This window comes from Chelonia mydas, chromosome 1 (assembly GCF_015237465.2).
Source record: "Chelonia mydas isolate rCheMyd1 chromosome 1, rCheMyd1.pri.v2, whole genome shotgun sequence".
NCBI lineage: Eukaryota > Metazoa > Chordata > Testudines > Cheloniidae > Chelonia > Chelonia mydas.
In genome coordinates, this window is record NC_057849.1 from 10,386,450 (window position 1) to 10,411,259 (window position 24,810).

General features: G+C 42.0%; 1 protein-coding gene across 1 annotated transcript in view; it reads right to left on the minus strand.

Annotated features, from left to right (window-relative positions):
• The window catches only part of LOC114021340 (disintegrin and metalloproteinase domain-containing protein 9), a 105,775-nt gene that overhangs the window by 70,537 nt on the left and 10,428 nt on the right, over window positions 1–24,810 (minus strand). Inside the window, exons 4-9 of the mRNA XM_043525839.1 lie at window positions 24,487–24,565; window positions 20,292–20,368; window positions 18,512–18,719; window positions 14,425–14,496; window positions 9,254–9,325; window positions 5,474–5,643 (exon numbers count right to left, since the gene is read on the minus strand). Coding sequence (XP_043381774.1) covers window positions 5,474–5,643; window positions 9,254–9,325; window positions 14,425–14,496; window positions 18,512–18,719; window positions 20,292–20,368; window positions 24,487–24,565 — 678 coding nt within the window. The remainder of the gene's footprint in view (window positions 1–5,473; window positions 5,644–9,253; window positions 9,326–14,424; window positions 14,497–18,511; window positions 18,720–20,291; window positions 20,369–24,486; window positions 24,566–24,810) is intronic.

Genomic DNA, 24,810 nt, shown 5'->3' on the forward strand with positions numbered 1-24,810 from the left:
GAGAACTATCCATGATGATTCCAAGATCTCTTTCTTGAGTGGTAACAGCTAATTTAGATCCCAACATTTTGTATGTATGGTTGGAATTATATTTTCCGGTATTTATTACTTTGCATTTATCAGCATTGAATTTCATATGCCATTTTGTTGCCCAGTCACCCAGTTTTGTGAGATCCCTTTGTAAGTCTCCACAGTCAGCTTGGGACTTAACTATCTTGAGCAGTTTTGTATTCTCTGCAAACTTTGCCACCTCACTGTTTATCCGCTTTCCCAGCTTATTTATGAATGAACAACACTGGTCCCTGCACAGATCCTTGGGTGACCTCGTTATTAACTTCTCTCCACTGTGAAAACTGACTGTTTATTCCTACCCTTTATTTCCTATTTTTTAACCAGTTACCGATCCATGAGAAGACCTTCCCTCTTATCCCATGATTCCTTACTTTGCTTAAGTGTCTTTAGTGGGGACATTGTCAAAGGCTTTCTGAAAGCAAAAGTACGCTATATCCACTAGATCATCTTTGTTTGTTGACCCCCTCAAATAATTCTAATAGACAGGTGAGGAATGATTTCCCTTTACAAAAAACATGTTGACTCTTCCCCAATAAATTGTGTTCATCTATGTGTCTGATAATTCTATTCTTTACTCTAGGTTCAAACAATTTGCCTGGTACTGAAGTTAGGCTTACAAGCCTGTAATTGCCAGGACTACCCATAGGCCTTTTAAAAAAAATTGGCGTTACATTAGCTATCCTCCAGTCGTCTGATACAGAGGCTGAATTAAGCAATAGATTATACACCACAATTAATTCTGCAATTTCATATTTGAGTTCCTTCAGAACTCTTGGATGAATCTCATCTGTCCTTGTGATTTATTACTGTTTATTGATTTGTTCTAAAACCTTCTCAACTGACACAGCTCCTCAGATTTGTCACCTAAAAAGAATGGCTCAGGTGTGAGAATAATAAAATCATAGGACTGGAAGGGACCTCGAGAGGTCATCTAGTCCAGTCCCCCGCACTCAAGGCAAGACTAAGTATTATCTAGACCATTCTTGATAGGGGTTCATCTAACCTGCTCTTAAAAATCTCTAATGATAGAGATTCCACAACCTCCCTGACAATTTATTCCAGTGCTTAACCACCCTGACAGTTAGTTTTTCCTGATGTCCAACCTATACCTCCCTTGCTGCAATTGCTTTTTGTCCTAACCTCAGAGGTTAAGAACAACAATATTTCTCCCTCCTCCTTGTAACCACCTTTTATGTACTTGAAAACTGTTATGTCCCCTCTCACTCTTCTCTTTTCCAGACTAAACAAACCCAGTTTTTTTCCATCTTCCCTCATAGGTCATGTTTTCGAGACCTTTAATCATTTTTGTTGCTCTTCTCTGGACTTTCTCCAATTTGTTCACATCTTTCCTGAAATGTGGCACCCAGAACTGGACACAATACTCCAGTTGAGGCCTAATCAGCGCAGAGTAGAGCAGAAGAATTACTTCTCGTGTCTTGCTTACAACTCTCCTGCTAATATATCCCAGAATGATGTTTGCTTTTTTTGCAACAGTGTTACACTGTTGAGGCATATTTAGCTTATGGTCCACTGTGATCCCCCAGATCTTTTTCCACAGTACTCCTTCCTAAGTAGTCATTTCCCATTTTGTACGGGAATCTCCATCACATCCTCTGAAGTGAAGACTGATGCAATGAATTAACTTCTCTGCAACAGCCTCATCTTCCTTGAGTGCTGCTTTAGTACCTCATTTGTCCAGTGGCCCCATTGACTGTTTGGCAGACTTCTCGCTTCTGATGTACTTAAAAAATTGCTATTAATTTGTGTCTTTTTCTAATTACTCTTCACATTATTTTTTTGCCTGCCTAATTCTTTTACATTTGATTTGCTGGAGTTTATGCTCCTTTCTATTTTCCTCAGTCGGATTTGACTTCCACTTTTTTTTACTCTAATTGGCTCTTTTACTCTGCTTAACCAGGGTGGCATTTTTTGGTCCTCTGTTTTTGTTTGTTTTGTTTTGTATATACATTTAATTTGAGCCTGTTATGGTGTTTTTTTTAAAGTTTCTATGAAGTCTGCAGTCATTTCACTCCTGTTACTGTTCCTTTTAATTTATGTTTAACTAGCTTCCTCATTTTTCTGTAGTTCCTCTTTCTGAAGTTAAATGCTACTGTGATAGACTTTTTTTGGTATTTCCGCCACATCCAAGGTTGTTAAATATAATTACATTATAGTCACCCATTGACGAGCAGTTCAGATAGATTCACCTCTTGGGCCCGGTCCTGTGTGCCACTCAGAACTACATAAAGAATTGCCTCTCTATTGTTGGTTAGAGGATTAGTTGGTCCCAGAAGCAGTCAGTTATGGTGTCCAGCAATTTTATCTTTGCATCCCATCCCGGGGTGATATGGAGCCAATCAATATGCAGAGAGTTGAAATCCCCCTTTAATATTGAGTTTTCTATTTTTGTAGCCTCTCTAATCTCCCTGAGCATTTCACAGTCTCCGTTACCATCCTGGTCAGGTGGCTGATGGTATAGTAGTAGGAATGTACTCTTATTATTCAAGGATGAAATTTCTATCCATAGAGATTCTACGGTACCGTTTGATTCATTTAAACACTTACAAAGTTTGTCAATATTTAGTTTTCTGCCTTCATGTGACGTAATTGAATGGGCTTCTTTTTCACCTGTTTCTCTTCAGTTCCTACCTATATTTTATCAACGTCTATCCTCTCCTCTTCACTAGGATATAGAGAATCCCTGTTAATTGATTCTCCACTAAGGGATATCTCTGTCTGAATCTTGTAATCCTCTTCCGCAATCAGCTTTCCCTTAGCTCTTAGTTTAAAAACTCCTCTATGACCTTTTTAATTTTACATGCCAGCAGTCTGTATCCATTTTGGATTAGGTGGAGCCCATCCTTCCTGTATAGTCTCCTTCTTTCCCAAAAGGTTACCCAGTTCCTAATAAACCTGAAGCCCTCCTCCCTACACCACAGTCTCATGCATTGAGGCCCTGCCATTCTGCCTAACTGGCCCTACATGTGGAACTAGAAGCCCTACCTTCCCTATGTCACTAGTACATACATGGGCCATGTGTACCGGCTCCTCTCCAGCACTGCACATGAGTTTGTCTAGATGTCTTGAGAGATTCTCAGCCTTACCACAACTCCTACAGGAACTAAAAAGAGTGTGTGTGGGTGTGATTAAAGTGATGCACTCAGATTGTAAGCACCTCAGATTGTAAGCATTTGCATATACTGATTCAAAATCAACATACAAAGAAAAGCCTTGTTGAAGGGTTGGAAAAAACCTTGGTCTAATAGGGTCCCACAAGACTGATGAGTGACTCCAGGTGTGTTTAAATCTGTTTATTTTTATTATGCTTTCTCTGTAATGCTTTTACCTTATGTGACAGGGCAAGGCCAGATGGCTATAGAAAAGTAGTGGGAGATAGATATATTAGCTCCAGGCTAAACAAATCCCTGGTACCAGGATAAGTGAAATGGCAGCTGCTCCAGGTCAATTAAGACACCTGGGGCCAATTAAGAACTTTCCAGAAGGCAGGGAGAAGGCTAGGTTGATTGGGACACCTGAAGCCAATCAGGGGCTGGCTGAAACTAGTTAAAAGCCTCCCAGTTAGTCAGGTGGGTGTGCATGTCAGGAGCTGTGGGAGGAAGTTGCGCTGTTGGAGAGGCTGAGTAGTACACACCATATCGGGCACAAGGAAGGAGGCCCTGAGGTAAGGGTGAAGTGGAGCTTGAGGAAGTGAGAGCTGCTGTGGGGGAAGTAGCCCAGGGAATTGTACATGTCATGTTTTTGAAAGGTCAGCTACCATAGCTGATACTATTAGGGTCCCTGGGTTGGAGCCCAGAGTAGAGGGTTTGCCTGGGCTCCCCTCTCACTTTGCCCCCTGATTAATCACTGAGACTGGGAGACAACAGAGACTGTGCAAGGAAGGATAACTTCTCCTCACCTCCCTCGCTGGCTTATGATGAAAATGGCTCAGTAGACTGTGACCCTTGTCTCTAGAGAGGAAGGGTTATGTGGAGGGTTACAGTGAGCCTCTGAGGCTAGCGAAATCCGCCAGGAAACGCTGGACCCACGGAGGCAAGGACAGAGCTTTGTCACATTTAAGAATAAATGTACTTGCTTAAAAAGAACTGTGTGGTTACTTGTAACTGCTGGCAATATACTGTTCATACCCCTCAGATAGAAAGGAAAGCATAGGTGCTGGCCGTTAGGCAGACTGGCTTGCTAAGGATATCACAGTGTAAGGCAGGGAGCTTTGTAGCCTTAAAATCCCCAGTAGGAGGGAGAGACACATGGGTCTCCACCCAAGAAAGGTGGTGGCTGGAAGCCAGAAACTTTAAGTGGGTGCCCTCAAGGAACCACTCATAAGCGGGAATATCGAGTAGCAGTAGAGAGCTTATATAACCTCTGTACTTGGCACTGGGGCAACTGGAATATTTTGTCCAGTTCTGGTGCCCACAATTCAGGAAGGCTGTTGAAAATTAGAAAGGACTCAGACAAGAATTAGGAAAATAATTAAAGGATTGGAAAACATGTTTATATTGAAAGACTGAAGGAGCTCAATCCCTCAAAAACAAGATCATGGATTTACTTTTATCAGAGGCTATAAGTACCTATATTAGAAACTGAAATTTTAAAATAGGAGGCTCTTCAATCTAGCTGTAAAAGATTCAGTGGCTAGAAGCGGAATTTAGACTAGAAATAAGGCATATATTTATAACCAACTTACCATAAATTGTGGTGGATTCTCTATTTTAAAATCAAGACTGGATGTTTTTCTGAAAGATATGCTCTAGTCCAAAGAGGAATTAATTCAGGTAAATCCTGTGTCCGGGGTCATGCAAGTCAGACAAGATGATGACAATGAGTGCTTCTGGATTTAAAAATCTATGGATGTTTGTGCAGTTTCTAGAATAAACTGAGGTTTTCCAAAGCAAGTGAGAGACTATCAAACTCCCCGCGCTCTTAGAGTATGTCTACACAGTAATTAGACTTCAGCTGACGCAGGTTCGCAGGGCTCAGGCTGAGGGACTATTAAATTGCAATGTAGATGTTCCAGCTCAGGCTGCAGTCTGAGCTCTGAGATCCTCTCACCTCACAGGGTCCTAGAGCCTGGGCTCCAGTCCAAGCCAAGAAAACTACACTGGAATTAAGCAGTTCCGCAGCCCAAGCCCCATGAGCCCCAGTCGCTGGCATGGGCTAACCATGAGTTTTTAATTGCAGTGTAGACATACACTTTGGGTGCAGAAGCAAGCGAAAACCCAGTACTGAAATGGTCAGCTGGGTTACACCAGAAAATAAGGGATACCTTTTGGGGATATTTTTTCTAGTTTCCAAACAGAATCTTGCAAAATATCTTAAAAATCCTAATTAATAAGTGTAAATCACAGTATTTACATATTTTTACAGATTAAGATAAAAGTCTTACACAATTAATTCTGTGTGGTCAAAATGTACCCGGTGCTGAAGAAAATTTTCAACATAGCTTAAAAAAAATCCAATAACCTGATCCAAAAGGTGAGTAATTGTTATTAGGTCCCTTTCTGTCCAGATCTCTAATCCAACCAGTATAATATGAAGACCAAATGGACGGTACATCTAAAAACATAATATTAAGTATTAAAAAGAAGTCATCTACATGTAAAACTTTGAAGCTATTATCCTTAATAGATCCACATTGTTGGTGTCCCTCCCCATGTGTATTTCTGTTGGCATCATCAGTAGCTGCAGGACTCAATTTAAAATCACAATGTTAAAGGGAGGCTTATGGATTTGAAAATCTTATTTCTGGCTGGAAAAATGTTTACATATCATAATTACAAACAACACTCGTAATTACAAAAGCTGAAATAACTTAGACCAATATCTGCTTTTTCATTTCTTTACTTTGTGCATTTGACAGTATTTTGTGTACAGCTTTTCTGTTCTGTTCTGTCGATGGTCACTTGTACTTTCTGCCCCATGCACGAACATACCATCACTTTCATGCACTGTTCGGGGAATGGGAGGGATGGGCTTCACTCATGTGCATATTGTTTAACTGGAACTGAATAGAGGGTTTACCATTAACAAAATTATGTTGTAGAGAACAATCCAACAATAAGTTGGCAGGCGGCTAAACTCGTGGTGGCTTGATATACTCATGGCAGCTCTATGCTAGACGTGCTACATTGGCACAGCTGCACTGATGCAGCTGCACTGCTGTCGTGCATCTGGTGAAGCTGCTCTATGCTGACGGTGGGGCACTCTCCTGTCGCCATAATTATTCCACCTCCGTGAGAGGCAGAAGTAATGTCAGTGGGAGAGCATCTCCCACCGACATAGTGCCGGCGTGGATAGCTCTTAGGTTGCTGTAACTTGAGTCTTTTTCACACCCTTGAATGACGTAAGTTAGATTGACTTAAGCTGTCGCGTAGACCTGCCCTCAGACTTTAAGGCCAGAAGGGACCGTTATGGTCATCTAGTCTGATCTCCTGCACATTGCAGGCAACAGAAGCCCACCCACCCACTCCTGCAATAGGCTCATAATGTCTGGCTGAGTTACCAAAGTCCTCAAACCGCGATTTAAAGACTACAGAGAATTCACTATTTACTCTAGTTCAAACCAGCAAGTGACTTATGCCCCACACTGCACAGAAAGGCAAAATTCTGCCAGCACCTCTGCTAATCTATCATGGGGGAAAATTTCTTCCCATCCCCAAACATGGTAATCAGTTGGACGCTGAGGAAGTGAGCAAGACCCACTGGCAAGACACCTGGGAAAGAATTCTCTATAGTAACTCAGACTCCTCTTCATCTAGTGTCCCACAGAATCACAGAATCGTAGGACTGGAAGGGACCTAGAGAAGTTATCTAGTCCAGTCCCCTGAACTCATGGCAGGACTAAGTATTATCTAGAGCATCCTTGACAGGTGTTTGTCTAACCCGCTCTTAAAAACCTCCAATGATGGAGATTCCACAACCTCCTTAGGCAATTTATTCCAGTGTTTAACTACCCTGACAGGTAGAAAGTTTTTCCTAATGTCCAACCTATACCACCCTTGCTGCAACTGAAGCCCATTGCTTCTTGTCCTATTAATGAGAACAATTTATCTCCCTCCTCCCTGTAACAATCTTTTATGTACTTTTATGTCCCCACTCAGTGTTCTCTTTTCCAGACTAAACAAACCCAATTTCTTCAATCTTTCCTCATAAGTCATATTTTCTAGACCTTTAATCATTTTTGTTGCTCCTCTCTGGACGAGGCCTAATCAGTGCAGAGTAGATAGGAAGAATCACTTATTGTGTCTTGTTTACAACACTCCTGCTAATACATCCAACCCCTCTCAACTTGGTATCATCCACAAGCTTTATATGTGTTCTCTCTCTGCCATTATCTAAATTATGATGAAGATATTGAACAGAATTGGACCCAGAACTGATCCCTGAGGGACCCCACTTGATATGCCCTTCCAGCTTGACTGTTAAATCCTCTCTGGAAACAGTTTTCCAACCAGTTATGCACCCACCTTATAGTAGCTCCATCTAGGTTGTATTTTCTTGCTATTGGGCTTGCAATTTCATGTGCCAATTCCTTTAAATTTTGGACAGAGATTTATCCAGACGGCCTGATTTGGGTTTGATTAAGCTGTTGGAGTTTGGCTTCCACCTCAGATGTGGTAATTTCTACTTCCATATCCTTGTTCCCATTAGCCACACTGCCACTGCCCCCAAGCTCCACATTATTGTTACTAAAAACTGAGGCAAAATATTTGTTTAGGTGTTGGGCCAGCCCTAGATTATCTTTAATCTCCACCTGTCATTCAGTCCTTAGCAACCCCACTGGGAAGCATAGATCGGTGTTCGTGTCTCGCTCCCTGCCAGTATCCAGCCCAGGCTGAAGAAGCTAATGATCCCCAACAGCAGCTCATGCACTCATGATCTGTCTCTTCATGTGACTCAGCCCTCTGACCAAGTCATTTAAAGCCTCACCCCCTTCCGAGATAACAAAAAGTCCAAATAAAACTTAAGGTCTAATGACTTTAGATTAGGTCTTCAAGCCTGATCTTGGCTCAATATTTCTTGCCTCTTTACTCCTGAGGTTTACACCTCCCCTCCTGCGGGCAGTGGTAAGGGAACCCAGGCTCACCTTCTTCTCTGGGTTCCAGCCCAGGGACCCTGTGTTAAGCAGTTAAGATCTACTTCTTACAATCCATTGGTGCTTCCCTGGGTTGCTTCTATCTTTGCCTGGTTGCAGACATCTTTTACAGAGCTACACTCTAATCCTCTGTCCCCAAAGCTCCATCTCCTTGGTCAGCTTCTTCCCAGTCTGCTGCTGAGGAACTTCCTCAAGGTAACTCTCAGATTCTCTAGTAGGGTTGCCACTGATGCATCCCCAGAATACCGGGAACCCAGGTACTTCCAAAACAACATAGATCCACCCCTGCCTGCATAATCCCTCCCCGAGACCTTGCATGAACTCACAAAGAGGACGCCATTTTGCAGACCATGCCACCCCACCCTGTCCAGTGCATGTGAGGTCACTCCACGTGGAGGATGCCATTTTGCAGAGGGCATCACCCCTCCCTTTACCAGCATGACCTTGCAGGCACCATGCGTGTGAGGTTGTGTTGCACAAAGGATGGTGTGACCTCACATGCACAGTACATGGAAAGTCATTCCAGCAGTGGCAGAGCAACATGCTCTGAAAAATGACATCTTCTGTGTCATGACCTCACATGCACTGTGCGTGCAAGATCACACTGGCACAGGTGGAGCAGCATGCTCTGATACCAGACAAAACCACATCCAGTACCAGATAGGAACAAACATTACCAAAAACAGGTCCAGCTGGCTTAAAACCAGTTGAATGGCCAGCCTGCTGTTTGATTGTCTCCCTTTTCTGCCTAAGCTATAGCCTTTTATCACAGCGAATGCTAATCATCCACTTAATCGCAGCTGGAGATGTAACTGATCCATTTATTCACCTCTTCCTGATTGCTACTGTGTGAGATCTAGACACCCCATCACAGATGGACTATATTTTGTTGGTTCTACTCGACGCCAGCAGAAAACAGGAAATTTGATTGCTAAAGGAAAAGGCATAACAGGACCTTCCCTTGAATTGGGTAGGTTACTAACCTAGACTAGGTACAATTGGTCAGTCCTAACACTGCGTCAGCCACAGGAGTCCCAAAAATGAGAATAAGAAGAGTAAATAGTAACTCACTTCACTTGTTAAATGGATATATTGAAGCATCTTCAATGTCACTAAAGTTTCATTAGAATCCTCAAGGCGAAACTAGGAGTGAAAAGAACATTTTAGAACCTCCATCCTGAACAGAAATTAATTCCATGTGATATCTTTAAACAGCAGCACATTTCATGAAAAATCTTTCCATTAAGTGTGATTCAGACATATTTGCTTACATATTACTATTTCACTTCTCCCATTAATTTTTATTAACTTACATTTTCCAAGAAAAGGGAGTTATATTCCTGTGATTCTACTTCTCTGAAAATACTCCATCAGGATTTTCACCCTTGGATCTTGACTGAAGAGCTCATTATCAAAAAACTAATGTCCTTGTAGGCAATTATCAACTGTGATCAAATCACCCCTTAACCTTCCTTTTGCTAAACTGAGTAGATTGAGCTCCTTGAGTCTATCACTATAAGGCATGTTTTCTAATCCTTTAATCATTCTTGTGACTATTCTCTGAACTTTCTCCAGTTCATCAAACATCCTTCTTGAATTGTGGACACCAGAACTGGACACAATATTGCAATAGTGGTTGTACTAATGCCCAACACAGAGGCAAAGAAACTCTCTACTACTACTCAAGATTCCCCTGTTGATGCATCTAAGGATTACATTAGCCCTTTAGGCCACAGCATCACGCTGGGATCTCACGTTCAACTTGGACTTAGGCAAATCTTTTAGAAAGTCATCCAATCTTTATTTCGAAACTTCAGTGATGGTAAATCTACGGTATCCCCTTGTAAATTGCTCACAAGGTTAATGAACTGCTCTGTTAAAAATTTCCAGTCTGAATTTATTTAGTTCCAGTCTCCAGACACTGGGTCTTGTTATATCTTTGTCTATTAAACTAAAGAGCCTCTACTATCACTGATCATCTCCCATTGTTATAGACTGTATGCAAGTCACTTCTTAACCTTTTTCTTTGTAAACTGAACAGATTGAACTTCTTAAACCTCTCACTGGAAAGCAGGTTTTCAGACCTCAAATCATCTTTGTGGGTATTCGCTGAATCCTCATCCATTTTGCAACATCCTTTTTAAAGTGTGGATATCAGAACTGGACATAGTGTTCCAATAATGGTTTCACCAATGCTGGATACAGAAGTAATACCATCTTCTTACTCTGACTCAGTGTTGCCCTGTTTATAAACCCAAGAAGTGGTTTAGCTCACTTAGCTAGGGCATTACACTAGGAGTTCATGTTCAGTGGGTTATCCACCACCATTCTTGTTTTCCAGAGTTTTCCAGTCTCCTATAGATGCCGATTCTGAGGGTGCTCCGGGGTTGGAGCACCTACAGGGAAAATACGGTGGGTGCTGAGCACCCATTGGCAGCCCATCAGCTCCCCTCCACCCACCAGTGGCTCCCGCCTGCCGAGGCCCCCACAAATCAGCTCCTCCCTCTCCCTTCCTGTACCTCCTGCCTGACGCGATCAGCTGGTTCGCGGCGTGCAGGAGGCTGGGGGAGGGAGGAGCGAGGGCACGGCATCCTCAGGGGTGGAGGCGGAGCGGGGTCGAGAAGAGGCGGGGCAGAGCCTTGGAGGAAGGGGTAGACTGGGGGCAGGGCCTGGGGCAGAGCCGGGGTTCGAGCACCCCCCAGCACTTTGGAAAATCAGCACCTGTGCAGTCTCCAATCCTGCTAGTTACATTCTTTGCTCCAGAGGTCTGTCTACACTGCAGACTTACCACATTCTTATGTGTTTTAGCCCAAACACTCCTACCATCCACACACAAAACCATTAGCCACAAGCTTATATGTCCTTTGAACCAATGTTCTATTGCACTCCTGGGGTATGGGTAAAAGCATGTGTTTCGTTTTAAGGTGTATGCCTACTTGCTAACTTCGTAATGATCATGGAGCTGAAGTATGTGTAACTGAGTGGGTGTTTGGTTAATCCTCCAATACCATCTCATAATTCCTAGGGCTTGTGCCTTCCACCTCTTCTGTTTACTTCCTTCCTTCTACCCTCCTATGAACGGGTAGCTACCTGCCAGTTTATTTACACTGGTCAGTTAATCTTTCTTTCCACATGACTTGCTCCATTTTCTACAGAGCTCAATCTTCAAGCTGAGCCAAATACATGATGCTTACCCAGCATGCTGCTATCTGGCCAGAGGAGCATGCCAGCGTTCTGGTTAACCTATGGTGTGAGGAAAGCAAGGACCATGATTTTAGAAGAAGCATCAGAAACCTGAAATTATATGTAAGGATCTCAAAGAATTTGATGGAGTGGGGATCAGTTGGACTGCTACCTAGTGCAGGGAGCATATTAAATACCTCAAAACCATCTACTTACAGGCCAAGGATGACAATGGCAGGTCCTGGAACTCCCTGACTACTAGCCCCTACTACAAAGAGTTCAAATAGCTGCTTGCCCCCATCCTGAGTTTAGAGCCCACAGTGACTAGCTTCCTAACAGGGATGGTATGATGATTTTCAGACTGAAGGAAGAGGAGATGTGGATAGCACCAGAAGACAGCCCATTGACAGAGGGGGCAGAATAGCAGAAAAAGACCCCAGAACAGACTCTGCAGCAGGAACTAGCACCATACCAGGCCATGCAGCAGAGTGGGCCTGGAGCCATATTCCAAAGAGTTGTTCAGGAATGAGCCTGGGGAACAGCTTGGAGAGGAAGAAGCAAAACAGCAGAAACCGCAGCTAGAGCCTGGCAAGTGGCACCGATCAACTCTGTTATTATTATAATGTTGGAAATTGCCAGATAAGTGGAAGGGGAGGAAGGAGGGATATCCAGATTCCGACCAATAAAATTATTGTTACACAGAGATTACATTAATAGGGGATGAATTTAGCTTCAATTGAGCATGGAAGCCACACCTTTTCCCTAGCCCCCCTTTTACCTCCCCAACCAAGACAGATTCCAAATGGGATAAAGATGTAAATAAGCCACTATCAATTCATTTTTTACTATTAAAAAAGGATGAGGACTACAGATTTAGTAATCATTGGTGCATATTTCTACATATACTGTTCTCTTTGTAACTCTGTCACATTAGTAGATTGCTATAAAATTATACCACTGGTGTAGGCAGTGTTGTTGCAGCTATGTGGGTCCCAGGATATTACAGAAGGTGGGTGAGATATTATTTTATTGGACCAACTTCTCTTGGAATGCTTTCAAGTTTACACAGAGCTTGTTTACAAGTCTGGGTACATTTCTGGTCTGTGTGAGCTCAAAACCTTGTCTCTTTTACAAACAGAAGCTGGTCCAATAAACTTCACCCACCTTGTCTCTATAGAATTATAACACTATTAGCAGTACAGTAGTATGCTTTGGTTGAGATGTCCCAGTGGCACTAGTAAGTGGAAAAGTCCCTTGGGGATGGTGATACTGGGCTCCTGGCCCTGTCCATTCGTGGCATGCTACCTGGAGTGTGTGTGTGCGTGTGTGTGCTGGGGGGAGATGGAGGAGGCAGAAGAGAGTCAGTCCTGGTGCATCTTACTTCAGCACCATGCCAATGTTTGTCTGGATTTTCTCCCATTGCCAACAGTTGATGCTTGAAAAGTTTGCACATAAGAGAAATTCTAGATGGTGGGTGAGATTCCTGGGCAAGACAAACTTCCAATGGCCATCCTTGTATTTTAATAGCCTTCTTCTCTAATTGACATGCTCCTTAGTTAGCAGATGATAAAAATAAATCTCCTCTGTATAGATGGAATTCCTCTGCTGGCCTGGAAAAGTTGCTCCCTCTTCCACTCTAGGACCTCCAACAGATTAATATCCTCCCAGGTTTCTCTGGCCTGAAAGAATGTTAAAACCTAATACTGGTAAGAGGCCATGATCCGATTACCCCCACATGCCAAAAGCGGGTCCCAATTCAAAAAAATAAATCAAATTGTCACAACAGTGTATCTTTGGTCTGGATATGTGACTAGCATGAGCATCTGAACAGTCCTGTGTATAAAGATAGAATAAAAGTATACTTAGATGATAAAAGTATTAAATTTTAGCCTTGTCATGATGTTCAACACTAAAAGGGGGAGCGGAAATTTTTTCTTTCTTTCTCTCCATGGACAGAAAATATACTCTTCCATGTTCTTGACAGACCCTCCCACTTCTGCTGAACCAAGGCAAGCACCTGGATCTCTTACAGAGAGGACTCTCAACCAGTACAGGAAAAGGCTCAGATGAACTGCTGCACGGCAATGTGGGCAAGTCAGATGAACAACTGTACTATCGCCAAGGGAAAGAGGATCAGAACATGTAGCAAGCATCAAGAGTCTCAACCCTGCCATGGATTAATTTCCCAACAAGACCATCACCATTGCTTTCTGAAGGACAGAAACTGCTGCTGAAATGCCCACCACTGACTCACAGAAACGACAATGCAGCTGCAAGCAAAAACAGCTCTTCCACAGGTACTATATCCATGGCTTGCCACTGGCTGGGATTCACATATAATGCCAAGCTTACATAGTGCCTCCAGGACCCGAGCTTTATTGGTGATAGGTCCATGTGTTAGGAAGTCATGGCATATAGTGGAAGAATTCAGCTGCATGTGCTCAGAGCCAGGAATCTGATTACAGGTAGGACATCTCCTCTAAAAAAAAGAAAATTGCTAATGAGCATCATTCCTGTGGCTAATATCTGAATCCCATTAACACTGATGTTAATGGGACAGGACTGGTTCCTGGCAAAATGTTGCCTTTAACCTGAAGTTGCTATTATCACAATTACTATTAAGAAGCATCTACTATATGAGTACAAGATGTACTGGTGCAGAACTGATATCCAAATAGGTGAGTCTGTTGAGTTTATTTCAGAGCATATTCTTGAGGCACTATTTAAGACCCCTTCCTTAATCTCAAAGCAGATCGATCCAGCCTTAACCAGCACCATTTTCACACAGGCTGAACAGCTGCAACTATAACCAGTGACAATTACATTTCATGGACACACAAATTATGTCAGTGAACTGTCATCAACTGAAGAGTATATTTACATTTCTAACCAATGACTAAGGAGAATGGTTCACATCCTGATCTATAAATCAAACTTTAATGTTTCATATATATTTTTACTGGGAGATTTAAGTACAGAAGGATTACTACTAAAATAGTTTTAATGTATCAAATTACAATTAGAACAAAGCACTATCGCTATAATTTGATGAGACTTACCTTGGCTTTGTCTGCTACAAAATAACGTTCTAGGTATCTGGAAGATGTGTACGAACGGCTTAGTCCATCTTTCTGGAAGTGAAGATATGTAAAGTAGGGTTATGTAAAGTAAATTCAGGTGTTTTACCTGTATGAAGAGTCACAGAATACAGCTCTGATCCATACTCTCCTGTATTACACAATTCACCCCATGGGAACATCTCACAGAAATATAATTCAATACAATTCTGCAGAATAACATTGTCATGGCACCTACAATATGAATTTGAATAGAACTGCATGAAACTAACCGACAACACTGAGTATGTAATACTGTAAAAATCATTTTTCTTTGCCATAGGGCTTCTCTAGAGCAGTGGTTGTTCACATTTTTTCAGTGGGGAAACAAAACCATCTACAGTTTCTTGCTGTAACCCACCCAATCCCACAATCTTTTTGTGCAGCAAAGGATTTAGGTCAAAATAAGAAGTAGCTCTTTTGGTCCCAGGGCTGTTGCTGGGTATGGACGAGCTTCTCACTTCTTTTTTTCCTGCAACACTTGGTTTCAGTGAAGTTGGGCTTTAAGAGGCTGTGAACTGCTCATGACAGTTTAGCAGTCATGAAATTTTATATATTTCCACCTCACCACACCTGGAGGGCTGTCATTGAAAAGGCACCCACAGTTGATCTGCCTCTGCTGGAGACAAGAGCCCCAGATCTATTTCCCTCCAATGTAAGTTGAAAGGCTCCATTTGTTAACATCATAGACTACTTGAACGCAATCAGCAATCCATCCTGAACATTTCTGAGCTGAAACTGATTGTTCTTTTGATATGCAACCAAATGCCACAAAGAGTGATTGATTTGCAGGTGGGTTTTGTTTTGATAAGGTGGTACAAAAGTGTTCTTTAATATGAAAAATATGAAGCTTTGCTTCCCCTGCAGATGAATGAGTTCTTAGGGAAAAAACACTGATAAGTGGAGGTATTGGTTGATGTCAAAGTCTGAGACCCCCTTCAGAATGAAAATTAGGACAAGGTCTCATTGTCATTCTGTCCACAATAAAGACAATATATGGAGAATTTGACATGAATTGTATATCTTGCTTATTCTATGAGAAAAAGTAAAGGCTACTAGGAATACAGTTGTCATTGATCACTGATGTAACAAACAAGATGACAGGCTCATAGGGTGGAACAATCTATTTTGAGAGAATCAAGTTTAGGTGCCATGGGAGAGGTATCCAATTTATGGGTGGAAAAACTCATGTTAAACAATTTAAAAGTCTGTTAACTGTCTGGTGGGGAAAGACAGAAGTTCCTTGTTCTGGTGGATGACAGGCCAACATTGCTGCTAAATGGGAAACTGAACTTTTGGGAACTTAACAACAAGCCTGATATCTTTAAAGATAATAAATAGCTCAAAAATCATGAGAACAGAAGCTTAGATCAGAACACAACTATGACTGGATGCCAACTGTTAGAGAGCTTATTCCTTCACTCTCCCACTTCCCTGGTCCTTCTCGCACGAACAGAGAACAACAATACCCGAAGTCCAAAGGTGCAAACAATTCAATGTTTATTGGGGTGAACCTCCAGCAAGCTTAAATCCAAGTTCCTTTTTCCTTATTTTCAAATCCCAACTTACTTCCTGTTCGCCCCTAATTTATATAGTAATATTCTTAGCTCTACCTTAACCAATCATTCTACTGAAATTTACCTAACCAATCCTAACATCTTGCAACATGATTAGCTAACCAATTATATCCCACCACCTTAATTAGTTTACACCCAGCAAAATTAATTATACAGCAGACAGAAACAATCACAGAACCAGACAGAGACCATGCAAATAAACAATAGCAAAGTGGGAACTATAATGACAAAACAATACAGAAGTGAGGATTTCACAACTACATCTATAAAGACATAAGGGTTTCCCAGCTGTGTCTATTGATAAGTGAGTTCTTACCAGACAGAAAACTATCAACTTAAATTTCCTTTTACATCTTCTAGGCTCTTCCCTTTCTCTGGAGGTGATAGATCGGATCACCTTCCTAACAGCCCCATATTGACTAGCTTGGAATGTGAGGATGTGACCGTACACTTCCCAGCTTATGGCTGCCTCTGCTGCTTAGCCAAAGGCATTGGCCTAAGAACAGGGCCTCAGACTGTCACAGTGAGAGAAAGCCCTTACACAGATTCTTTCTTGTATACCTCTATTACTAGCTAAATGATAAACATATACCTCCATTCTTAAAGTGTAGGCCTGACAGGCAGGCCTGAATATCTATATCCTAACACCAACAAAGAAAAATGCTTCCATTTAACCACGTATGTTCTTCTAGTTGCTTTCATGCTCTGTAATACAATATTTTGAATGTCCAAGAAGCAGCTCTTGTCCACAGAAGTCAACCATGCAACATCCACGCCGTCAGGCAGAGGGATGCTGACTCTGGATGAAAGATTAAATCATGATTCTGAGAGATTATGTCCTTCTAATGGTGATAATGTTTATGAAGCCACGGTTGAATAAATGTATAAGGTCTGAATACCAGAACTGGTGTGGCCATGCTGGAGCTATCACAAGACCGGCAGGTAATTGCCTCTGATGACGCATCACACTCTTTGGCTCAGGGATGACTCACTGGGCTTAAGTAGGCACAGGCCCAAAGGTAACTCAGAAATGACTCATCACAGTCACAGCGGGGAGAGCCAGTGAGAATGGGACTCTCTCGCACACGTTGTGTTGGTTCATCTATCAGTTCAAAGATGACAATACCCTGGCTGGATGCATACTAACTAGTCCAGATGGTGTATCTGAGGGGAGTAGACTGATTTGAGCCATGCCTACATACCTCAGAGATGGAGTCTGGCATGCGGGGTGGAAGTAGCAGCCATGTGCCCAGGAGCCTTAGGAAATTCTGCCTGTGGTTTTTGGCTGACCTTTGAACATCGCACAAAGGTCCTGTATAGCCCAAAACACAGGTAAGAGCAGATAAGCCTTGGCTGAGGTCAGGTCCAGGACCACCCCAATTCTTTGGAGTGGTGACAGGAATGATTTTTCTCTATTTATTTTCAGGTGTATAAAGGTGAACAGATAGAGTCTACGGGATATTGCTCTTCACCTGATGACTGGAGTGACCCCATACCAACCATGAACGTCCCAACAGCAGAGTCAGGCTGCTACAACTGCCATGCACTAGGTGAAAACCCTCGGTGCTGATGATAGTTCAAAGGGTAGTATGGGTAACTGTTAATGATGTCCTCCGATCATGTACCTTAGGAGCCTTCTGTGGCCAGGGCTGATTGCCCCATGGAAGTAGGCATCCTGCAAGTTGAGGACAGTATGCCAGTCACCCAAATCTAGAGAAGAGATAAAGGGTAGAAAGGGTAACTATATGAAACATTAACTTTTTGAGTGTGAGCGTTCGTCCTGAGATCTAACGCCAGCCCAAGATGAGTGGGGGGCAATCTCCACAGCTGGGGGAAACAGGGACTGGAGAACAGAGTCCTAATTTCACTTGCCTGCTCCCAATGCATTCCCCCACTTCAGTCCATAGGTCAAGAACACACCAAGAGGAAAAGGAGAAAGAAAGGTGGGAAAGATTAACTGTAACACTAACTCTACTCTCCGTTCTACCCCAGAATCTCAGGCCTTCCCTATGTGAAACACAAACAGAGGGAGAAAAGTGAGCTGTTTCTGCAAGATGGAAGCAGAATATTGGGCTTTTTCTAATCCTGACCAAAGGGTGACAACATTTCTAGAAAGCATAGATGACAACATTTCTAGAAAGAAATCAGCAAAGAGAAATAGAGCTGGAACTTCTATCTCCAGCAGAGACAGATCAACTGGGGCATTTAGGCACACAGGTTTACATATATTCCATGATTCTGACAAATTGCTTTCCTCACAATCAGACAGGAATGCTTTTTGTTTCCAGACTTATAGATGGACAAACTATGGAAGAAGAGATTTATTTTGTGAATTTCCAGCAGAGGTGAGCTCACTTCTAACAGTGAGTTTGAAAGATGGGTCTAACACGCATAGCTTTGTAAGTTCTCCATAATATCAATTTACTTTACGTGAATCTATATAGAACGCTTACACCTATTACAAGCTGTTTCTCAGTTTGAACCTCAGGTATTTGACGTTCTCTGTTTTCAGCTGCTCCATCTTCGATATCTTCATCAATTACTCCACACCGACCAGGTGAGTCTTCTTCAGCCATCATTCGATAAATAATGTGTTGAAACGTAGAGGAAGATTTAATAGGTTCAATTTCATAGTTTAAATCATAAACCTTCAAATGTCCCCTGAGAATTGCAAAATTGAAGTGTGATTAAGGGGCTCAAAACTGAAAAGTTTCTTAAAAGATGTACATAAATATTAAAGGTGGTCAGAAATTTTTCATCTCAATTATTTTTGATGTATAATGCAGTTTTTGAAATATTGAAATTTCCCCTCTTCCTTCCTGAAAGAAAAGTGCTATAGGGGAAAATCATTTTCAATTAACAATCAAATACAAATGTTCTTGGTAACACAGCTACTCTGGAGAGGCAACAATTAAGAGCTTGAAGAGTCCCAAGTGACCACCATGCCACAGATCAGTCATCACTGCACTACATTCTGTTTTACAATCTATAAAATAAAAAAGGAAAATAAGATTACAGACTTTTGAATCTAGCCCTATGGAATGACCCTTATGAACTAGTTTGCGTAAAATCTGCATTCGGAAGAGAAGGCACTAAAAAATGATACTGTTATGTTAAATCTACATTCCCATCTCAAAACGAAAAGGAGTACTTGTGGCACCTTAGAGACGAACCAATTTATTTGAGCATGAGCTTTCGTGAGCTACAGCTCACTTCATCGGATGCATACCATGGAAACTGCAGAAGACATTATATGCACAGAGACCATGAAACAATACCTCCACCCACCCCACTCTCCTGCTGGTAATAGCTTATCTAAAGTGATCATCAAGTTGGGCCATTTCCAGCACAAATCCAGGTTTTCTCACCCTCCACCCCCCCACACACAAACTCACTCTCCTGCTGGTAATAGCCCATCCAAAGTGACCACTCTCTTCAGAATGTGTATGATAATCAAGGTGGGCCATTTCCTGCACAAATTCAGGTTCTCTCACCCCCTCACCCCCCTCCAAAAACCACACACACAAACTCACTCTCCTGCTGGTAATAGCCTATCCAAAGTGACCACTCTCCCTACAATGTGCATGGTAATCAAGGTGGGCCATTTCCAGCACAAATACAGGTTTTCTTACCCCCCCCCCACCTTTTTTCTCAAAAAACACACACACACAAACTCACTCTCCTGCTGGTAATAGCTCATCCAAAGTGACCACTCTCCCTACAATGTGCATGATAATCAAGGTGGGCCATTTCCAGCACAAATCCAGGTTTTCTCACCCCCCCCCCACACAAATTCACTCTCCTACTGGCAATAGCTCATCCAAACTGACCACTCTCCCCACAATGTGCATGACAATCAAGGTGGGCCATTTCCAGCATAAATCCAAGTTTAACCAGAACGTCCGGGGGTGGGGGGTAGGAAAAAACAAGGGGAAATGCAAGGGGCTACCTTGCATAATGACTTAGCCACTCCCAGTCTCTATTTAAGCCTAAATTAATAGTATCCAATTTGCAAATGAATTCCAATTCAGCAGTTTCTCGCTGGAGTCTGGATTTGAAGTTTTTTTGTTGTAAGATAGCGACCTTCATGTCTGTGATTGCGTGACCAGAGAGACTGAAGTGTTCTCCGACTGGTTTATGAATGTTATAATTCTTGACATCTGATTTGTGTCCATCTCAGAAGAAAGTAATTCACATGGTTTACAATCTAACCGATTGAGGGGCCAACATTACCAGAGCCCAGAGCAGGTGCTGAGAACTGCAACAGATTCTGGCACATCCTCCACATATCCGGAGTAGTAGCAATCATCCTGCAAGGTCCAAAAAAAATGTTTTTCTTCTCTACCATTAATTGTAGTCAAATAGAACAACAGACACTAGTTACACAAAATTAAAGATACACAACACAATGACAAAACTCTTTTGCATCTGCTCTCAAAATGTGGTTCTAAGATGAAACGTGACCATGTATAAATGGCACCTTTTCACTCAGCAGCTCTGTTCTTGTGTGCACTCAGAGTTAGTTCTGCTGACTTTGGTAGCAAAACCACGTTTTGCTACTTTTTACTCATGTTAACCATGCGGAGACAATGCAGCTGAAATGGAGTGAGCTTCAAAAGGGAGGTTCTCTTACATTGCACCTTTCACACAACAAATTCCTGTCTACCTTACTATTCACACTTCTGCAGCCTTAGCATCAACAACTAGCTGAAGGCTGCTGTTTGCAGTACATGATAGAAATGATATTAATTTTTCTCATTTAGTGCAGTCTAGGGAAGGTAAAGGAATAGGGATGAAGCGGCCTCAATTTAACACCCAAACTACATAATCTTGCTTTAACTAGTATTTCAAATAGTTGAGAAAAAAGTACTGATTCATATGGAAATCTGACATCATATGTAACAAGGATGATATATACAAGTGCTGGCAAGAAACAGAAGTTAAAAGGCAGCCTTACTTGTGAATTTTCTTCTTCAGACCCTCCCTGTCCAGACAATGGCCTGTTCCCCTTTTCCCTAATACTGGAGGCAGACCAACTCCAGAACAATATCATTTCTTCCACTTGAGAAGACAACTGCGTAAAAGTTAAAATATTATCTGGCTCCATTCATTTGCAACAAAGCCTTGATAAGAAGAATCCCCAAATCTCTTAAGAAAATAAACCTTTCTTCTCTTTCAAATTACTTAAATGAATGATCCTTGAAGGGAGAATCAAATTGTCAGACATGGAGGATCTTAGAAAGAATATTCAGAAGCAGGACTGAAGTTTCCTATTCATGTATTTGTATTACAGTACATAATAATTGGGGCTTATTAGGACTACTCCAATATGTAAAGTACACTAGAGTATAGATCAGTGGTGGGCAACCTGCAGCCTGCACGCTGCACATGGCAAGTCAGGGTAATGCACTGGCAGGCCACCAATCAGTTTGTTTACATTTGCATGGCCACCTGCAGCTCCAGTGGCCACGGTTCGCCGTTCCCGGCCAATGGGAGCTGCAGAAAGCAGCGCGGGCCACAGGGACATACTGGCCACTGCTTCCTGTGGCTCCCATTGGCCAGGAACAGCGAACCGCAGCCACTGGGAGCTGCGGGCAGCCGTGCAAATGTAAACAAACTGTTTGGCAGCCTGACAGTGGATTACTCGGATGGGCCGCAGGTTGCCCACCACTGGTATAGATCATATAAAACAGTAAATACTGCACACATGTAACTGCCATATTTTCCTCACCACTCCAGGGTATTCTTTGGGCTTGGGCTGTCCAGAGTTCTTGGACCATTTGGGCTTAACAAAGAAGACAGAGCCCTCCTTGTTCTCTTGCCCCCAAAGCCTCCTCCCTGTCTGGCTCTCTCTGTTTCTGTGCGGCTCACTATTTAAAACCCTCCGCTCCCTTCCTTTCTTCTGTCTTTTGGATAACTTTCCTCTCTCCTTCTTCCCCTGTTCCCTTCAGACTCAGCTAAACTGCTTTTCTAAGGATACAGCTCACCCATTGTTCAGGTGTTTGCACCTGAATAGGGTCACTGAGGCCTAAGCACTGCCCCATCATATCTGTATGGTGTATACCTTCCTGTCATCAATGGTGAATCCACAGACATTAACACACTCATGATACAGCCGTTTTTCATAATACAACTTTTCAATATCAACCAGAATTCATAAGCTGTACAGACATAGGCCCAATTCATTACATTTCTCATTTATAAAAAATAATAAAACAAAACAAAACCATACACATCAGGAGTACCTCACCAGTATTCCCAAGATGTGCTGGCACCCCACCTTTAGACAGAGCATCTGCTGTTACTGCTTATTAATTCAAACTTAATATATTAACTCACTTATTAAACAATTCCAATGATTTTATCAAAATACAAATTTCAGGAAATCACAGATCAGCTCTTACCTAACTTGCACAAATCTCCTCCCTCATTATTCCATGGAAGAGGTAACTATGGTTAGAGTTGCTGAGCTCCCATATGCTCATTACCCCAATATGTCTGATTGGTTGGGGTCGCCACAAAAGCCTGGGGTCCCTGCAGGGTGAGTCTTGACACTGTAGCACTTCAGTCAGAAGACTCATACCTGTCCCAGGGTGAGGTGGTATCTACACACTTTTCTCTGAGCCCAATCCCCTTCTTCACACCTCCTGGAGAGAGTTGAAGTGTTACCCTCCTCCGTTCCCCTACATTTAATTACATCATGACTGAACAAGCTGAAGCCAGAGATTCACAGATTCCAAAGCCAGAAGGGACAACTGTGATCATCTAGGCTGAACTCCTGTATAACACAGACTAGAGAACTTTCCCAAAATAATTCCTAGGCAGATTTTTTTAGAAAAACATGCAATCTTGATTTAAAAATTGCCAGAGATGGAGAATCTACCACAAGCCCTGGTAAGCTGTTCCAATGATTAATTACTCTGACTGTTAATACTTTACATTTCAAATGCTTTAACTGTTCTTTCCTTATCTATATCTTTAATAATGATGTTTTAATTGTGTGTTTGTCATGGGATTAAGCAGGCCAATGTGTCTATATTGTATTCCAAACCCGAAGCCTGGTTTAACTGTATAATGTTGAACAGTGATAGGGTCACAGTAACACCTTTGATTCTCTGGGCACATTTATTCCATCTCAATTAACACCACAGCACTATACAAAAATATAGTAAGAGACAGTTTCTGCCCTGAAGAGCTTACATTCTAAAGATAAGATGGACAAATCGGTGGTGGAGAAACAGAGGCAGAGAGATGTAAAGTGACTTTCCCAATGCCACACAAGTCAGATAAATTTGAGAACTGAACCCAGGCCTCAGTCCCACTCCAGTGAATTATCTACTGAAGTGTATTGCGTCCTTTTCTCTATCCTCCATGTTTGATGGTCTTTATACTGGGATGTAGAAAGCAGTAAATCATCCCTAGAGAGGAAGGAAGATTCAGCTTAACTATGTACACGTTGGAAAGAAAATAAAGGATTTCTGAGGCACTGTGTGCTGTAGTGCCCATCTACCAACAACGCATGTGAGATATGTGGATGTCAACCTTATGTCTCTAGCCTCACTGGCTACTGCAGTCTCTCTTCTGACTGGCTCCTGAATGGTGAATTTAAATTTACTTCCAGCAACAATTTTAGCCACTTCTACTTCTCACTTCCTTCGGCTGAAGTTAAAGAGCACCAAAGCTTACATAAAAAAAGGACAAAATACCAACAAACCAAAGAAAAGGGGGCTGTCTAACTACTGAAAGTGAGTGTTTTTTAGAGTGTCCTTGTTCGATTTCCTTCCTTCAGGCACAATCAATCCTCCTCTCAATGAGGTCAACAGGAGTTCGACCAATGACTTCAATGGGAAAAAGATTGGTCCCTTCCCACCATCACACTCTCCCACTCCACTTCCTGCTACAAGTCAGCACAGCTCTTGTCCTTGCACTAACTATTCATTTTGTGTCTACATTTATTATATATTTGGAAAAGGACTCTCTAAACATTTGAACAGAAGAATGTAGGAACATAAGAATGGCCGTACTGGGTCAGACCAATGGTCCATCTAGCTGGGCATGAGGACAGAGAGTAGGAAGGACAAACAAGGTTTTTAAACTTTTATTTTTTTAAATTATTTTAAACCTTTCACCAGTTTGACAGCTCATTTTCTACAGGTTATCCCCTCTTTCATTTAGAATTTGGCTAATGAATTCAAAGATTTAGTATTTTACCTCAGGGTTTTTAACCAATATTTAGGGATATAAATATCACTCTTCAGCCCAGGACACGGTTGCCTCAATGCACAGAATACACCCTCAAGTTATAACCCAATTAAAAAAACCACGAATTTGCTATCAAAATTGACACTTTCATACATCCAATCTTTAGAGCATGGCAGCTTAATTTTACTCAGTATTGTGTCCTCTTAGGTACATTTCTCACACTTACCCGTATATATGGATAATCTGTTATCAAGTCTCCCTTCTGATTGTAAGTAAAAACTGGGAAATTTGGAGCTATGAACATTCTGAAAATAAAGATTACAAAAACCTAAAATTAGAAATTCAAAAGCATAGGACCTGCTGCTTTCAGTCTTGATGTATATGCTTTGTTGGTTACATGTGGTCTAAGGACCAGATCCTCAAAGGCATTTAGGCACCTAGCTCCCACTGAAATAAATGGGATTTAGTCACCTACATATCTTTGAGGCTCTAGGTCTATGTCAGGGCCCAATACATTCTGTAGCTGTGAATTTGCTGTAGAATTCACTTC